The sequence below is a fragment of the Hypanus sabinus genome, chromosome 27, assembly GCF_030144855.1.
Source record: "Hypanus sabinus isolate sHypSab1 chromosome 27, sHypSab1.hap1, whole genome shotgun sequence".
Lineage (NCBI taxonomy): Eukaryota > Metazoa > Chordata > Chondrichthyes > Myliobatiformes > Dasyatidae > Hypanus > Hypanus sabinus.
In genome coordinates, this window is record NC_082732.1 from 46,664,728 (window position 1) to 46,681,747 (window position 17,020).

The 17,020-nt window shown below is 44.2% G+C and overlaps 1 protein-coding gene across 7 annotated transcripts in view; it reads right to left on the bottom strand.

Annotated features, from left to right (window-relative positions):
• The window catches only part of cfap74 (cilia and flagella associated protein 74), a 460,813-nt gene that overhangs the window by 21,666 nt on the left and 422,127 nt on the right, over positions 1-17,020 (bottom strand). For all 7 annotated transcript variants that reach the window (XM_059952433.1, XM_059952430.1, XM_059952431.1 and 4 more), the window contains 2 exons: positions 1,944-2,098; positions 1,188-1,317 (listed from right to left, as the gene is read on the bottom strand). In XM_059952433.1, the coding sequence (XP_059808416.1) occupies positions 1,188-1,317; positions 1,944-2,098 (285 nt within the window). The remainder of the gene's footprint in view (positions 1-1,187; positions 1,318-1,943; positions 2,099-17,020) is intronic.

Here is a 17,020-nt window from a genome sequence, read left to right on the forward strand (position 1 = left end):
CTGAATCACCGGGAGGAAACCCACATGGACATGGAGAGAACAGACAGCAGCGGGAATCGAGCTTCTGATCTTACAGCTGGGGCTGAAATTAAGTTACACTAGCTGCTATGCTACCGTGCTGCCCTGGTATGGAACAAGCTACCAGAGGAAGTGGTAGAGGTGGGGTACAATTACAACGTTGAAAGGTGGTTGGACAGGTACATGGATAGGGAAAGGTAAAGAGGGATATGGTCTAAGTGCCGGAAAATGAGTCTATTTCAGATGGGCACAAACACAAGAGATTCTGTAGATGCTGGAAATCTAGAGTAACACACACAAAATGCTGGAGGAACTCAGCAGGTCAAGTAGCACCTATGGAGAGGAATAAAGTGTTTACATTTTAGGCTGAGACCCTTTATCAGGACTCAATGAAGTGTCAACGTTTCGGGCCAAGACCCTTACTTGTTTGGCATGGACAAGTTGGGACGAAGGATGAAAGGCAAACACCAGAGGGCATATGTACAAAATTAAGGGAGGGAAGTTTAGGGGAGTGTGGTGAACTACATATACCTGTCTGGACACGCCCCCTAAAGGCGATCAAGGCCTGAGCCCGGCCTCTCAGTCTCCGGGATGTAGTATGGTGGTCACTCACTGCTTGTTCTTCCTTCCAGTCAATAAAAGCCGATATCTCGCCTTTACGTCTCAGAGTGAGTTATTGATGGTGCATCAGGGAGATATCAGGGGTAAGTTTTTTACACAGAGGGTTGTGAGTGCCTGGAATGACTTGCCAGGGAAACATTAGGGGTATTTAAGAGCCTCTTGGACAGGCACATGGATGAAAGAAAAATGGAGGGTTATGGGGTAGTGTGGGTTTAGTACTTTTTAAGGATTATATGGGTTGGCACAACATCGAGGGCTGAAGGGCCTGTACTGTGCTGTAGTGTTCTATGGTTCTTGTATGGTTCTGTGCTGTATTACTCTATAACTATGTGGAACAAGGTCAACAGGTGATGTTGTAGCTGTCTAGTGTCCCTACCCTATTTGAACATAACTGAAAACTGGATGAGTTTGGGGGGAATGGACACATTTGGAGTTGATAAATTTGACTGTTGTGAGAAATAGATATCACATTAAACATAACAATTAAAATTTGTGATTGAGCCCTCCCTCAGTTGTGTGATAACATTATAGCACAAAAGGTATTATACCGCTTCCATCCATGTGCTCACAACTTGGTAAGATGCTTAAAGATTCCACTGGGACATCGAGTGGGTCTCCACCTTCAACAAACATCATATGTTCTCTTGCAGCTCCCTTCAGCTGGATTGTGTGACTGACCTGTGAAGGAAAATGAAATATAGTAATCACTAATCTTTCCGGAATTTCCTTTATGCAATGATGTGTTGCTGCTAACTGGGGAGCTGCTGAACAGGTTGATTAAACAAGTGTTGGACACTATCACTCAATGCTACTGCATATATTTAGAGTTAGAGCATGGTAACAGACCATTCTGGCCCAAAGAACTTATGCTGCTCAATCACACCCATGTATCCAATTAACCTAATAACCCACATGTCCTTGGACTGTCACCATCACAATTATTTATTTATTTAGAGATACAGCCACTACAAGTTTTTTTGGGCCAATAAGCCCACGCTGCTCAAATACAGCCATGTGACCAGTTTGCCTACTAACCCTCATGACTTTGGAATGTGGAAGGAAACCGGAACACCTGGAGAAATCCCACATGGTCATGGGGAGAATGTATAAAATCCTTATAGATGGCAGTGGGAACTGAACTTAGATCGTTTGCATTGTAATAGCATGATGGTAACCACTATGCTACTGTATCTCTCCTTAGATTATGGATGAGGTGGGTTGAAAATGCCTGTTTCTGTGTAACATGATCCTACTGTAAAGATAATTATAACAACAATTCCCCTTTTAAGCAGCTGCTGACATACCTTATCAAACAGCTCTATGTATATCACATCCGAGTAACATAGACTTTCATGGTCAGGACTGAAGGTCACTTCAAATTCTTGAGTATGCATTGCATCTATCCATCCTTTAACAGGAGAAACACTGAAGACACTCTGGCCACTGTAGTTCTGAGTACCTGGCAAAATATATAAACAAGAGGGAGTTATACCTCTGGCATGCCACTTACATTTGAACCACTTTTCCATGCAATTTCTCAATGGGCCAAATCGCATCATTCTGATCCTACGTTTTATGGTCTTTCTCTCCAACTACTCAGTATTCAGGAAATCTGATACTGTGGCAACCCACTTTCTGTGCAGGCGAACGGGCTCACAAATAGCCAGAGCGCGGGGAAAGACTTTGGTAATGCACCTCTGATGCCATTTCCGCCCGGAGAGGGCGGGCGCTAGGGATTAAATGCCAGCGCCGCGAAGTTTGAATAAACTAGTCTCGAAATGACTTACCGACTGTGTGTCATCTCCAGCTCTGCATGTAGTACATCGCTACATCGGTGACCCCGACGGTCCAAATGGGATTTGGACGAAAGATGACCGACTCTTCATCTGTTCACGCAGTTTTGCTAAAACTGCTGACTTTCTGGACGCTGTGACCACGCGTGTGGTTTAGCCAACAAGAAGCCCAGTTTCAGATTAGGCAGATATCCTCTGATTCCACGCGTTACCACCAGGTGAGCACCCTTGACCAGGAGACGGCCACCCAGGTTGCGGATTTCATACAGTCGCCCCCGGAAGAAGGCAAATATGAAGCATTCAAAGTGCTGCTCATTGGGACCTTTGGCCTCTCACGGCGTGAGCGGGGTGCCTGCCTGCTTCACCTGGATGGTTTGGGAGGCAGACTGCCGTCAGCATTAATGAACAAGATGCTGGCCCTGGATGACGGACACAAGCCCTGCCTCATGTTCGAGCAAGCGTTCCTAGAGCAACTGCCCACGGATATACATCTGCTGCTGGCCAATGCAGATTTCAGCAACCCCCGGAAGGTGGCGGCCCGGGCAGACGTGCTGTGGAAAACCAAGAGGGAGAGCGTGGCATCCGTCAGTCAGATTACCAGGCCATGCGCCCAACAGCAGACCAGACCAGGCCCGGTAGGGAGGCGCACACTACACAGAGGCAGGAGTGAGGAGGCCAGTGAGCAGTGGTGTTTCTACCATCAGCAGTGGGGCACAGAAACCCGCCAATGTCGCCCGCCCTGCAAGGGCCAGGGCCAGCTGCCGCTAATGACAATGGCGGATGGCTACCAGGACAGCCTCTTGTACGTCTGGGACAAACAGTCGGGACACCGCTTTTGGTCGACACCGGAGCGGAAATCAGTGTCTTGCCCCGACGGGGTACGACACCCACAACAGGAAACCAGAAACCACCCTGAGGGCCGCAAACGGCAGCACAATACGGACCTACGGCACCCCACACAGTGCAGCCACAGTTTGGCGCCAGCCGGTTCACGTGGGACTTCACACTGGCCGCGGTGGCCCAACCACTCCTGGGGATGGACTTCTTGCGAGCTCACAGCCTGCTGGTCAACTTGCAGGGGAAAAGACTGGTACGTGCCGAGACTTTCCAGACATTCTCCCTGGGTGAAGCCAAGTTGCCGGCCCCACACCTGGACTCCATCACGCTGTCGGACAACGAATTCACCAGAATCCTGGCGGACTTTCCATCGATTCTGGCACCGCAGTTCATGGCAGCCATGCCCAGACATGGGGTTCAGCACCACATCCCGACAAAGGGACCACCCCTCCACACCCGCGCACGAAGGCTCCCCCCGGAAAAGCTCCGCCTGGCGAAGGAGGAGTTCAAGAGTATGGAGGAATTGGGGATTGTACAGAGGTCCGACAGCCCATGGACCTCCCCCTGCACATGGTGCCCAAAGCAGCTGGGGGTTGGAGACCATGCGGCGACTACCGCAGACTGAACAAGGCTACCACTTGTTATGAATGTACCACAGCTCTGAGGGGCCGAAGGGTGCGGGGTAGCCCCCTCCTTTGTGAGAATCGCAAGATCACTGTTGGGCTGGGTCAAGGGGCCCAGGAAATGAGAGAGAGAGATGTGCAGAATGTCTCGTTTCCCCGGCAATGTAAAGCTACGGGACATGGCCATTGTCTCCGGAAGGCAAAGTTGTGGATGGGAGACTATGCTACGTGAACGCCCTCAGGCAAAGTGGGCTGGTTGAGGGAGAGATTGCATCACCTCCAACCTGATTGACATCTACGACCCTGCGAGTCAGGATAAAAGAGGGTCTGTAGGAACAGCCCCTCAGACGCACCAGAAGAAACGTTAAGTGACCACGTAATAGCAGGAAATCATATGAAGGAGGCCAGGTGCATTCAATTCCGTTGCTGGAACTGGTGGCTGGAACCACGGAAAACAGCTTTTAGCTAACAACGGGGAAACCCACTCCCCTGACTCAACGGATTGGCCTTATAAAAGATCTGGGCAAGTTTAAAATGCCTCTCTCTTAAACCCAAAACGCTGCAGCTTGAACGAACTAACAGTGACTGTTATATTTCCATCGGACAATACATTATCCCCTAGACAACCATTGAGCTATTTCTTATTGATTCTTATTATACCCGTGCTTTTAGATTTAGTATTGACAACGTATATTATCTGTATGTTTGCATTAATCTTATTTTTGTGCCCCTTTATCAATAAATACTTTTTAAAATAGTACCATCAGACTTCAACGGACCTCTCTATCTTTGCTGGTAAATGACCCAGTTATGGGGTTTCATAACACACTCCAAACCGCTACCCCGTGCCGCACATACAGGACTTTGCAGCAAACCTGCACGGGGCAAGAATATTTTCCAAAGTAGACCTCGTCCGGGGATACCATCAAATCCTGGTGCACCCTGAAGACATCCCCAAAACAGCACTTATCACCCCATTAGGCCTGTTCGAGTTCCTCCGAATGCTTTCGGCCTGATGAATGCCGCACAGACGTTCCAGCGGCTAATGGATGTGGTGGGACACGACCTGGACTTTGCATTCATCTATTTGGACGACATCCTTATAGCCAGCAGTAGTCGCCAGGACCATCTGTCCCACCTCCACCAGCTCTACTCCCACCTGAGTGATTTCGGCCTCACGATCAACCCGGCCAAATGCCAGTTCGGTCGCGATACCATCGACTTCCTGGGCCACAGGATTACCAAAGACGGGGCAACACCTCTGCCCGCCAAGGTAGATGTGATCTGCCACTTTGCCCGGCCTAATACGGTCAAAGGCCTGCAGGAGTTTGTTGGCCTACCACCGTTTCCTCCCCTCAGCAGCCCGTATATTGCGCCCTTTGTACACCCTGATGTGGGGTAAAGGCAAGGACATTACTTGGGACGAGGAGGCTGTGGCCGCTTTTGTTAAAGCCAAGGAAGCCTTGGCAGATGCCGCAATGCTGGTGCACCCCAGAACGGACGTTCCGACTGCACTCATAGTGGACGCATCCGACACAGCAGTCGGTGGGGTGCTGGAGCAACTCATCGAGGGGCGCTGGCAACCCCCTGGCATTCTTCAACAAGCACCTACGACCACCCGAACTCAAGTACAGTGCTTTCGACCGGGAGCTGTTGGCACTATATCTGGCAATCCGGCATTTCAGGTACTTCTTAGAAGGCAGGCTGTACACTGCGTTCACGGACCACAAACCGTTGACCTTCGCGTTCAGGAAGGTGTCCGATCCCTGGTCGCCAGCAGCGACATCTGTCCTACATCTTCGAGTACACAATGGACATCCAGCATGTCTCGGGAAAGGACAACGTCATGGCGGACGCACTCTCCAGAACAGCTGTTTAGGCCCTGTCCCTGGGGTGGACTATGCAGCACTGGCGGAGGCGCAGCAGGCAGACGACGAGATGCCCAGCTACAGGACCGCAGTCTCGGGTTTGCAACTGCAGGACTTTCTCGTAGGCCCAGGTGAGAGGACCCTCCTGTGCGACGTGGCTACCGGCCAACCTCGCCCCATCGTCCCGGCAGCCTGGAGGCGGCGAGTTTTCGGCTCCATACACGGTTCGGCGCACCCATCTATCAGGACAACCATCCGGCTGGTCTCCAGCAAGTTTGCGTGGCACAGACTTCACAAGCAGGTTAGTGAATGGGCCAGAACGTGTGCGCAGTGCCAAACAGCCAAGGTACAGCGGCACACTAAAAGCCCCGCCGCAGCAGTTCAAACCCACCCACCGGAGGTTCAACCACATTCATGTGGATATCATGGGCCTCCTACCAGTGTTACGAGGAGCGTGGTACCTCCTAACTATGGTAGACCGGTTCACGAGGTGGCCAGAGGCGGTCCCGCTCACTGACACATCTGCCGATTCCTGTGCCTGAGCACTGATTGCAATCTGGGTAGAACGCTTCGGGGTACCGGCCCACATTACCTCTGACAGAGACGCCCAGTTCACCTCCAGCTTGTGGTCAGCTGTGGCCAGCCTGTTGGGAACGCAGCTACACCACACTACTGCCTACCACCCACAGTCGAACAGACTAGTGGAATGCTTCCACCGTCACTTGAAGTCAGCTCTCATGGCCCTCCTGAGAGGACCTAACTGGGTGGACGAGCTTCCCTGGGTCCTGCTTGGAATTCGCACAGCGCCCAAAGAGGATCTGCATGCCTCATTGGCCGAGTTAGTGTACGGCGCACCCCTGGCCGTCCCGGGAGAGTTCATACTAGCCCCAAGGGGGCAAGAGGAAGAAGCTGTAGCAGTCCTGGACAGGCTACGCAAAAGGCTTGGCAACCTGGCCCCCGCACCGACTTCACAGCACAGACGAACCCCAACCCATGTACCCAAAGACCTGCAGAACTGTAAGTTTGTGTTTGTACGAAGGGGCGGACACCGGGCTCCACTACAGCGGCCGTATGAGGGGCCTTTCAAGGTGATCAACAACAACGGGTCCACGTACGTTCTGGACATTGGGGGGAAAGAGGAGGTTTTCACCGTGGACCGACTCAAACCAGCCCATGTGGACTTGGCGCAGCCGGTCAAGGTTCAGGCACTACCGCGCAGAGGCAGACCTCCCAAACAGAGGCTGATCCGGATGATCTGTGTACATTGGGGGGTGTATCGCCGGTTCTGGGCGGTGGGGGGGGGGGGGGGTATGTGGCGACCCACTTTCTGCACAGGCGAACCAGCTCACAAATAGCCAGCATGCGGGGAAAGACTTTGGTAATGCACTTCTGATGTCATTTCTGCCCGGAGAGGGCAGGTGCTAGGGATTAAATGCCAGCGCCACGAAGTTTGAATGATCTAGTCTCGAAACAACTTACCGATTGCGTGTCGTCTCTAGCTCTGTATGTAGTACATCGCTACACTATAGCCTTAAATCTTATTCAACATCACAGATTAACACCTATCCATGTACCCACACCAACAGCTCTTAACAGCACCTCGATAATGTAGTGGTTACCATGATGCTATTACACCATGGGGAATCAGTGCTTGGAGATCAATTCCAATGCCATCTGTAAGGAGTCTCTGTAAGTCTTTCCCATGCATTGTGTGGGTTTTCTCCAGGTAGTCTGGTTTCCTTCCACAGTCCCAAGATGTACAGGGTAGGTTAACTGGTCAATGAACAGTAAATTGTCCTGTGATTAGGTTAGGGTTAATTGGAGTTGCTTGGGCGGAATGGCTCGAAGGGCCGGAAGAACCTACTCTGCTGTATCGCTAAATAAGTAAGAACAGGACAGCACAATAGTGCAACAGTTAGTTAATTAGTTAATTATATTAATAGGTGGAGACTTTAACTTTTGTCTAGACCCAGTTCTAGATAGGTCAACTAAGGCTGTTACAAAATCAAAAGTACTCAATCTAACGTTATCATTGATGAAAGATTTAAATTTGATTGATATATGGAGAATTAACCCAAGAGAAAGAGATTATTCATTTTATTCAAATAGACATAAAACTTAAGTTAGGATAGATTTTTTAAATTATCAATGAATATTCAGGATGGAGTGAAAAGTATGGAATATAAAGCGAGAATACTGTCAGATCATTCCCCTTTGATAATGACAATGATAATGATGGATAAGGAGGAACTGATTTACAGATGGAGATATAATTCAATATTATTAAAATGTCAAAATTTTTGTGATTTTATGAAAAAACAGATTCAATTTTTTTGGATACAAACTCATATTCAGTTGATGATAAATTTGTATTATGGGAAGCGATGAAAGCATATTTGAGGGGCCAGATAATAAGTTATACTTCTAAAATTAAGAAGGAATATATTTTAGAAATAGATCAATTAGAAAAAGAGATTACAAAATTAGAAAAAGAATCTCAAAGATATATGACAGAAGAAAAATGAAGACAACTTGTCAATAAGAAGCTACAACATATAATACGCTCCAGATATAGCGAACAGAAAAAGCAATTTTGAGAACTAAACAGAGGTATTATGAATTAGGTGAAAGATCACACAAGATTCTTGCTTGGCAGTTGAAAACAGAGCAGGCTTCCAAAATGATAAATGCAATTAGAACAAGTGCAAATAAAATTACCTATAAATCTTTAGAAATTAATGAAACCTTTAAAAATTTTTTATTCCGAATTATATCAATCAGAATCACAAAATGATGTTGTTGAGATAGAAAGATTTTTATCACAAATAACTCTTCCAAAATTGAATTCGGAAGAACAGAAGGGATTAGATATGCCTTTTACATTAAAAGAGGTCGAAGAAGCTCTAGGATCACTCCAGAGTAATAAATCTCCAGGAGAGGATGGTTTTCCGCCTGAATTTTATAAAAAGTTTAAAGATTTATTAATTCCTCCTTTTATGTTAACATATCAAGCAGAAAGAACACATAAACTTCCAGAATCTTCTTCAACAGCAATTTAAACAGTATTGCCAAAAAAAGATAGAGATCCTTTAAAACCAACATCATATAGGCTTATTTCTTTGTTGAACATGGATTATAAAATAATAGCAAAAATTTTATCTAATAGATTATCTAAATATTTACCAAAATTAATACATATGGATCAAACAGGATTTGTTAAAAATAGACAAGCGGCAGGTAATGTAACTTGGTTACTTAGCATAATTCATTTGGCACAAAAGAGGTAGGAAATGAGTGTGGCAGTTGCTTTGGATGCAGAAAAAGCATTTGATAGACTGGAATGGGATTTTTTATTTAAGGTATTGGAAAAATACGAGTTAGGAGAATCTTTTATAAACTGGATTAAAACCTAAAATACTAGCCCCAAAGCTAAAGTAGTGACAAATGGCCAAATTTCAACACCATTTCAGTTAACGAGGTCAACTAGACAAGGTTGTCCTTTATCACCTGCTTTATTTGTGTTGGCGATAGAACCATTAGCTGAACTAATTAGAACTGACTAAGATATTATGGGCTTCAGAGTTAACCGGGAGGAATATAAGATTAATCTATTTGCTGATGAAGTTCTGATTTATCTAATAAACCCATTGCATTTGTTGCGTAAATTATCTTCTAGATTGGAAGAATATGGGAAAATATCAGGGTATAAAATAAGCTGGGATAAAAGTGAAATTTTACCCCCTATTAAAGGAGATTATAGTCAATGTCAACTAGTAACTCAATTTAGATGTCTGATAAATGGTATAAAGTATTTAGGTATAAGAGTTGATAACGATATAAAGAATTTATATAAATTAAATTATTTGCCATTATTAAAAAAATTCAAGATCATCTTGATAAATGGATGATGTTACCAATAACATTAGTAGGTAGAGTCAATGCTGTAAAAATGAATATATTTCCTAGATTACAGTATTTATTCCAAACACTACCAATACAACTGCCACAGAAGTTTTTTCAAGAGTTGAATAAATGTGTGAGGAAGTTTCTATGGAAAGGTAAGATGTCAAGAATATCATTGGAAAAATTGACATGTAAATTTGACCTAGGAGGGTTACAACTCCCAAACTTTAAGAATTATTATAAAGCAAATCAACCTAGATTTATTGACTTTTTTTTCGATGAAGATAAACTGGCATGGATTAGAATAGAGTTAGATAGGATAGGAGAAAATATACCAGAAGATTTTATATACAAATGGGAATCTAAATGGATACGGGAAAAGAAAGAATCCCTTATATTAAAACATTTGATTGATTTATGGAACAAGACAAATGCTGATGATGAGATAAAGAAATCTTTATTAGCAAAGAGACCTCTAATTCAAAATAGACTCATTCCTTTTACAATGGATAACCAACTTTTATATAACTGATTTCAAAAAGGGATTAGATATATAGGAGACTGTTTTGAAGGTATATTGATGTTGTTTGATCAATTAAAGAATAAATATAAAATATCAAATAACACTCCTTTCTGTTATTTCCAATTAAGGGCTTATTTAAGAGATAAACTGGGTCAAACAATGTTAATGCCAAAACCTAATGAAATAGAAACTTTAATTCAAAAAGGAAAAATTAAAAAATTTACTTCTTGGATGTATAATTAAACAATTAAACAAGGAATTCATAACTCAAGACAAAAATGGGAAACTGATCTAAATATTAAAATTGATGAAACAAGTTGGTCAAGACTATGTCTTGACAGTATGACAAATACAATAAATGTCCAACTTAGATTAGTACAATACAATTTTTTACATCAATTATATATTACACCACAAAAAATAGATTAAATCCAAATCTATCTGATCAATGTTTTCGATGTAATCAAAAAATTGGTACTTTTTTACACTTTACTTGGTCCTGTTTTAAAATTCAACTTTTTTAAATTTAAGAATTTTATTGGAACAAATTACTGGAATACAACTTCCACATAACCCAATATTTTGTTTACTATGTGATATTGAAGGGATAAAACCGAACCTTAAAAATTGAACAAGTATCAGAAAAAATTCATAAAAATTGCATTGGCAGTAGCCAAAAAGGCTATTGCAGTTACTTGGAAATCAGATTCATACTTAAGTATGGATCATTGGAATAATGAAATTTTTAGCTGCATTCCACTTGAAAAAATTACTTATAATTTAAGAAATAAATATGACATATTTCTGAAAATTTGGCACCGTTACTTACAAAAGATAGGATAGGATTGGGCCGAGCCAGCATGGATTTACCAAGGGCAAATCATGCTTGACTAATCTATTGGAGTTTTTCGAGGATGTAACCAGGAAGTTAGACAAGGGAGATCCAGTGGTTGTAGTGTACCTCGATTTTCAGAAGGCATTTGATAAGGTCCCACATTGGAGATTGGTGGGTAAAATCAGAGCTACATGGCATTGGGGGGAAGATATTGACATGGATAGAAAACTGGTTGGCAGATAGAAAGCAAAGGGTAGTGGTGAATGGGTGTTTCTCGGAATGGCAGGTGGTGACTAGTGGGGTGCCACAGGGCTCGGTATTGGGACCACAGCTGTTAATGATTTACATCAACGATTTAGATGAAGGCATTGAGAATAACATCAGCAAGTTTGCTGATGATACTAAGCTGGGTGGCAGTGTGACATGTGATGAGGATGTTAGGAGAATTCAGGGTGATCTGGATGGGCTGAGTGAGTGGGCAGATACCTGGCAGATGACGTTTAATGTGAGTAATTGTGAGGTTATTCACTTTGGGAGAACAGGAAGGCAGGAAGGCAGATTATTATCTGAATGGTGTAGAGTTAGGTAAGGGAGAAATACAAAGAGATCTAGAAGTACTTGTTCATCAGTCACTGAAGGTGAATGAGCAAGTGCAGCAGACAGTGAAGAAGGCTAATGGAATGTTGGCCTTTATTACAAAGGGAATTGAGTACAAGAGCAAGGAAATCCTCTTGCATTTGTACAGGGCCCTGGTGAGACCACACCTGGAGTATTGTGTACAGTTTTGGTCTCCAGGGTTAAGGAAGGACATCCTGGCTGTAGAGGAAGTGCAGTGTAGATTCACGAGGTTAATTCCTGGGATGTCTGGACTGTCTTACGCAGAGAGGTTAGAGAGACTGGGCTTGTACACGCTGGAATTAAGGAGATTGAGAGGGGATCTGATTGCAACATATAAGATTATTAAGGGATGGGACAAGCTAGAGGCAGGAAATGTGTTCCAGATGCTGGGAGAGTCCAGTACCAGAGGGCATGGTTTGAGAATAAGGGGTAGGTCATTTAGGACAGAGTTAAGGAAAAACTTCTTCACCCAGAGAGTTGTGGGGTGTGGAATGCACTGCCTCAGAAGGCAGTGGAGGCCAATTGCCTGGATGCTTTCAAGAAGGAGCTAGATAGGTATCTTATGGATAGGGGAATCAAGGGATATGGGGACAAGGCAGGAACCGAGTATTGATAGTAGATGATCAGCCATGATCTCAGAATGGCGGTGCAGGCTCGAAGGGCCGAATGGTCTACTTCTGCACCTATTGTCTATTGATTAAATATATAGGTGCTCTGAAGATAAAGTTATTAGTCATTTGGGGAAAGAAACAAATACATATATTAAAGCTAGTTTGAATTCCATGGAGCATGTGGGGATCTTCCAATATCCAGGCAGTCTTTCTTTCTTCTTTCTTTCTTTTTTTCTTTTTTTTAGATAGGGATGTTAAGGGGAGGGGGGAGGGCTGATATCGTATTATTCTATTATTCTTTCTTTCTATGTAATTATTATAAAAATTGAATTAAAATATATAAAAAAAAGTTAGTGAAACACTGTTACAATGCCAGCAACCTGGGTTCAATTCCTGTCACTGTCTGCAAAGAGTTTGTAAGCTCTCCTCTTAAGTGTAAAAGTTTCCTCTGAGTGTTCTACTTTCTTCCTATAGTCCAAAGACATACTGATTAGTAGGACATTTGGTCATTGAAAATTGTCCTGTGATTAGGCTGGGATTGAATAGGTAGGTTGCTGGACAATGTGGCTCAAAAGGCTAGAACGACCTTTTCTGTGCTGAATCTCTAAATAAAAATTTTAAAATATTTGCCATATAAATTTACATGTATTAGGAATTTTCTGTGGTGTGTTGATTAGGCTTTGTAGGGAGACCGTTGCAAGAAAGTCTGCAGACTCTGTAAGTATGTGAAGAGCAAGAGGATAAGACATGAGAATAGGACCAATCAAGTGTGACAGTGGAAAAGTGTGTATGGAACCGGAGGAAATAGCAGAGGTACTTAATGAATACTTTGCTTCAGTATTCACTAAGGAAAAGGATCTTGGTGATTGTAGGGATGACTTACAGTAGATTGAAAAGCTTGAGCATATAGACATTAAGAAAGAGGATGTGCTGCAGCTTTTGGAAAGCATCAAGTTGGATAAGTCTCCAGGACCAGATGAGATGTATCTCAGGCTACTGTGGGAGGCAAGGAAGGAGATTGCTGAGCCTCTGGCAATGATCTTTGCATCATCAATGTGGATGGAAGAGGTTCCAGAGGATTGGAGGGCTGCAGATGTTGTTCCCTTATTCAAGAAAGGGAGTAGAGATCACCCAAGAAATTATAGACCAGTGAGTCTTACTTCAGTGGTTGGCTAGTTGATGGAAAAGATCTTGAGAGGCAGGATTTATGAACATTTGGAGAGGCATAATATGATTAGGAATAGTCAGCATGGCTTTGCCAAAGGCAGGTCGTGCCTTATGAGCCTGATTTAAGTTTTTAAGGATGTAACTAAGCACCTTGATGAAGGTAGAGCAGTAGATGTAGTGTATATGGATTTCAGCAAGGCATTTGATAAGGTACCCCATGCAAGGCTTATTGAGAAAGTCAGAAGGCATGGGATCCAAGGGGACCTTGCTTTGTGGATCCAGAACTGGCTTGCCTACAGAAGGAAAAGAGTGGTTGCAGATGGTCATATTCAGCATGGAAGTTGGTGACCAGTGGTGTGCCTCGGGGATCTGTTCTGAGACTCCTTCACTTCGTGACTTTTATAAATGACCTGGATGAGGAAGTGGAGGGATGGGTTAGTAAATTTGCTGATGACACAAAGGTAGGGGGTGTTGTGGAAAGTGTGGAGGGCTGTCAGAGGTTACAGCGGGACATCGATAGGATGCAAAACTGGGCTGAGAAGTGGCAGATGGAATTCAACCCAGATAAGTGTGAGGTGGTTCATTTTGGTAGGTCAAATACGATGGTAGAATATAGTATTAATGATGAGACTCTTGGCGGTGTGGAGGATCAGAGGGATCATGGTGTCCGAGTCCATAGGATACTCAAAGCTGCTGCGCAGGTTGACTCTATGGTTAAGAAGGCATATGGTGTGTTGGCCTCCATCAACGGTGGAATTGAGTTTAAGAGCCGAGAGGCAATGTTACAGCTATATAAGACCCGTGTCAACCCACTTGAAGTACCGTGTTCCGTTCTGGTCACCTCACTACTGGAAGGATGTGGAAACTATAGAAAGGGTGCAGAGGAGATTTACAAGGAAGTTGCCTGGATTGGGGAGCATGCCTTATGAGAATAGGTTGAGTGAACTCAGCCTTTTCTCCTTGGAGCAGTGGAAGATGAGAGGTGACCGGTGGATAGTCAGAGGCTTTTTCCCAGGGCTGAAATGGCTAGCACGAGAGGGCATAGTTTTAAGGTGCTTGGAAGTAGGTACAGAGGAGATGTCAGGGATAAGGTTTTTTTTTTTACGCAGAGAGTGGTGAGTGCATGGAAAGGGCTGCCAGCGACAGTGGTGGAGGGCTGAAGGGCCTGTATTGTGCTACATACTGTTTTCTACATTTTTATGTTTTTAAGAAACATGAGGTTGTTATTGTAAGTGATTTTAACTTTTTCACATATTCATTGAGATTCCCAAACTGTAAAAGGACTAAGTGGGATAGAGTTTGTCAAATGTGTTCAGGAACTCAGACCAGCAAGAAATTGTGCGATCAGAACCTTGAGAGGAGGGAATTTCACTCAGGTCTGCTGACCGAGTATAAAACAAAATACTGGAGGAACTTAGCAGGCCAGGCAGCATCTACTGAAAAGAGTAAGCAGTTGATGTTCTGGTGGGTCTTTGCCCAAAACATTGCCTGTTTACTCTTTTGCATAGATGCTGCCTGGCCTGCTGAATTCCTCTAGTTTTCGTGTGTGTTGCTTGGATTTCCAGTATCTATAGAATTTCTCTTGTTTGTGGAGTAACTCATGGCAGTTTGTTTGGAGCTTTGACCGGCAACTAATTGGCATTAGGTATTGCTTGGCAAGAACAAATTAAAGGAGTTCAGGAGCAAGCACAGCAGCCATTGTCATAGTTGACAAAGTTAGAATGATGATTTTGAGGCTTTAGCTCTTCGAGGCTTCAATCAGAGAAGGCAAAAAAGAAAATCTCTAGGAAGAGTTTTTTTCCCTCCCTTCTTTACATTTGCTCTGTTAGGACAGCAGAAATGCCAGTCAGGATAGTTGAATGCTCCTCATGTGGGATGTGGATGGCAGGGAGGCCTCCAGTGTCCCTGACAACTACAACTGCAGGAAGAGCATCCAGCTGCAGCTTCTATCAACCTGTATTAGGGAGTTGGAGCTGGAATTTGATGAACTCTGGATCATTTGGGGGGCAGAGGGGGTGATAGATAGGACATATGGAGACTTAGTTACATCCAAAGTGCAGGACAAAGAAAACAGGGGACAGGAAAGGGAAAGGGGTTAAAGAGCCAGTCAGAGTACCCCTGTGGCCATCCCCCTCAACAACAGGTATAGCAGAGGGAAGTCACAGCAGTCGGGTCTCTGGCACTGTGACTCAGAAGGGAAATGGGGCGAAGAGGCCTGCTGTGGTGATAGGGGTTTTGTTAGGGGAACAGAAAGGAGGTTCTGTGAGTGAAAACGAGATTCCTGGATGGCATATTGCCTCTCGAGTACCAGGGTCTGGGACAGCTTGGACCAAGTCCTCAGCATTCTCACGTGGGAGAGTGAACAGCCAGAGGTTGTGGTCCATGTTGGTACCAATGACATGGGTAGGACTAGTGATGAGGTTCTGCATAGGGAGATCAGGGAGTTTGATGCTAAGTTAAGGCAGGAGCTCTAGAATCTCAGAATTGTGATCTCAGAATTGCTACCCAAGGTACATGCTAGTGAGGCTAGAACTAGGAAGATTATACATTTTAATACGTGGCTAAGCAGTTGGTGTAGGAGGGAGGACGTAAGATTTTTGGATTATTGGGCTCCCTTCCAAGGAAGATGGGATCTGTACAGAAGGGGCAGTTTGCACCTGAACTTGAGGGGGACTAATATCCCAGTGGGATGGCTTGCTAATGCAGATGGTTTAAACTAGAGATACAGAGGGATGGGAGCCACAGTACCAGAACAGTTAGTGGAGAGGTTGAGGAAACAGCTGTTGGTAAGACCTCAGACAAAGTTAGGAATCAAAAAGGTTGAGCATGGTATGATGAGCATCCTGAGCTGCATGTATTTTAATGCAAGAAGTTTTGCAGGAAAGGCAGATGAGCTCAGGCCGTGAATCAACACCTGATGTTGTAGACGTTGGTGAAACTTAGTTGCAGGAGGGGCAGGACTCCACTAGTGGAGTGTTGCAGGGATTGGTGCTGGATCCTTTGTTGTTTGTCACTTATATCAATGATCTGGATAATGATGTGGTAAACTGGATCAGCAAATTTGCCGATGATACCAAGATTGGAGGTGTAGTGGATAGCGCTGGAAGGCTATCATGGCTTGCAGCGGGATTTGGATCTGCTGGAAAAATGGGCTGAAAAATGGCAGATGGAATTTAATGTAGTCAAGTGTAGGTCTTGCACAGTGAATGTGGTAGAACAAAAGCATCTTGGAACACAGATTCATAATTCATTGAAAGTGGCATCACAGGTTGATAGGGTTGTAAAGAGAGCTGTGGGCACTTCGGCCTTAATAAATTAAAGAAGTGAATACAGGAGGTGGGACGTTACTGTATTTTGAAGTTGTGTAAGACATTGGTGGGGCCTAATTTGGAGTACTCTGTGTAGTTTTGGTCACCTACTTACAGGAAAGATGTAAACAAGATTGAAGGAGTACAGAGAAATTTACAAGGATGTTGCCAGGACTAGAGGATCTGAGTTATAAAGGAAGACTGAATAGGTTAGGAGTTTATTCCTTGGAACATAGAAAACTGAGAGGAGATTTGATAGAAAATTATGAGGAGTGTAGATAAGGTAAATGCAAGA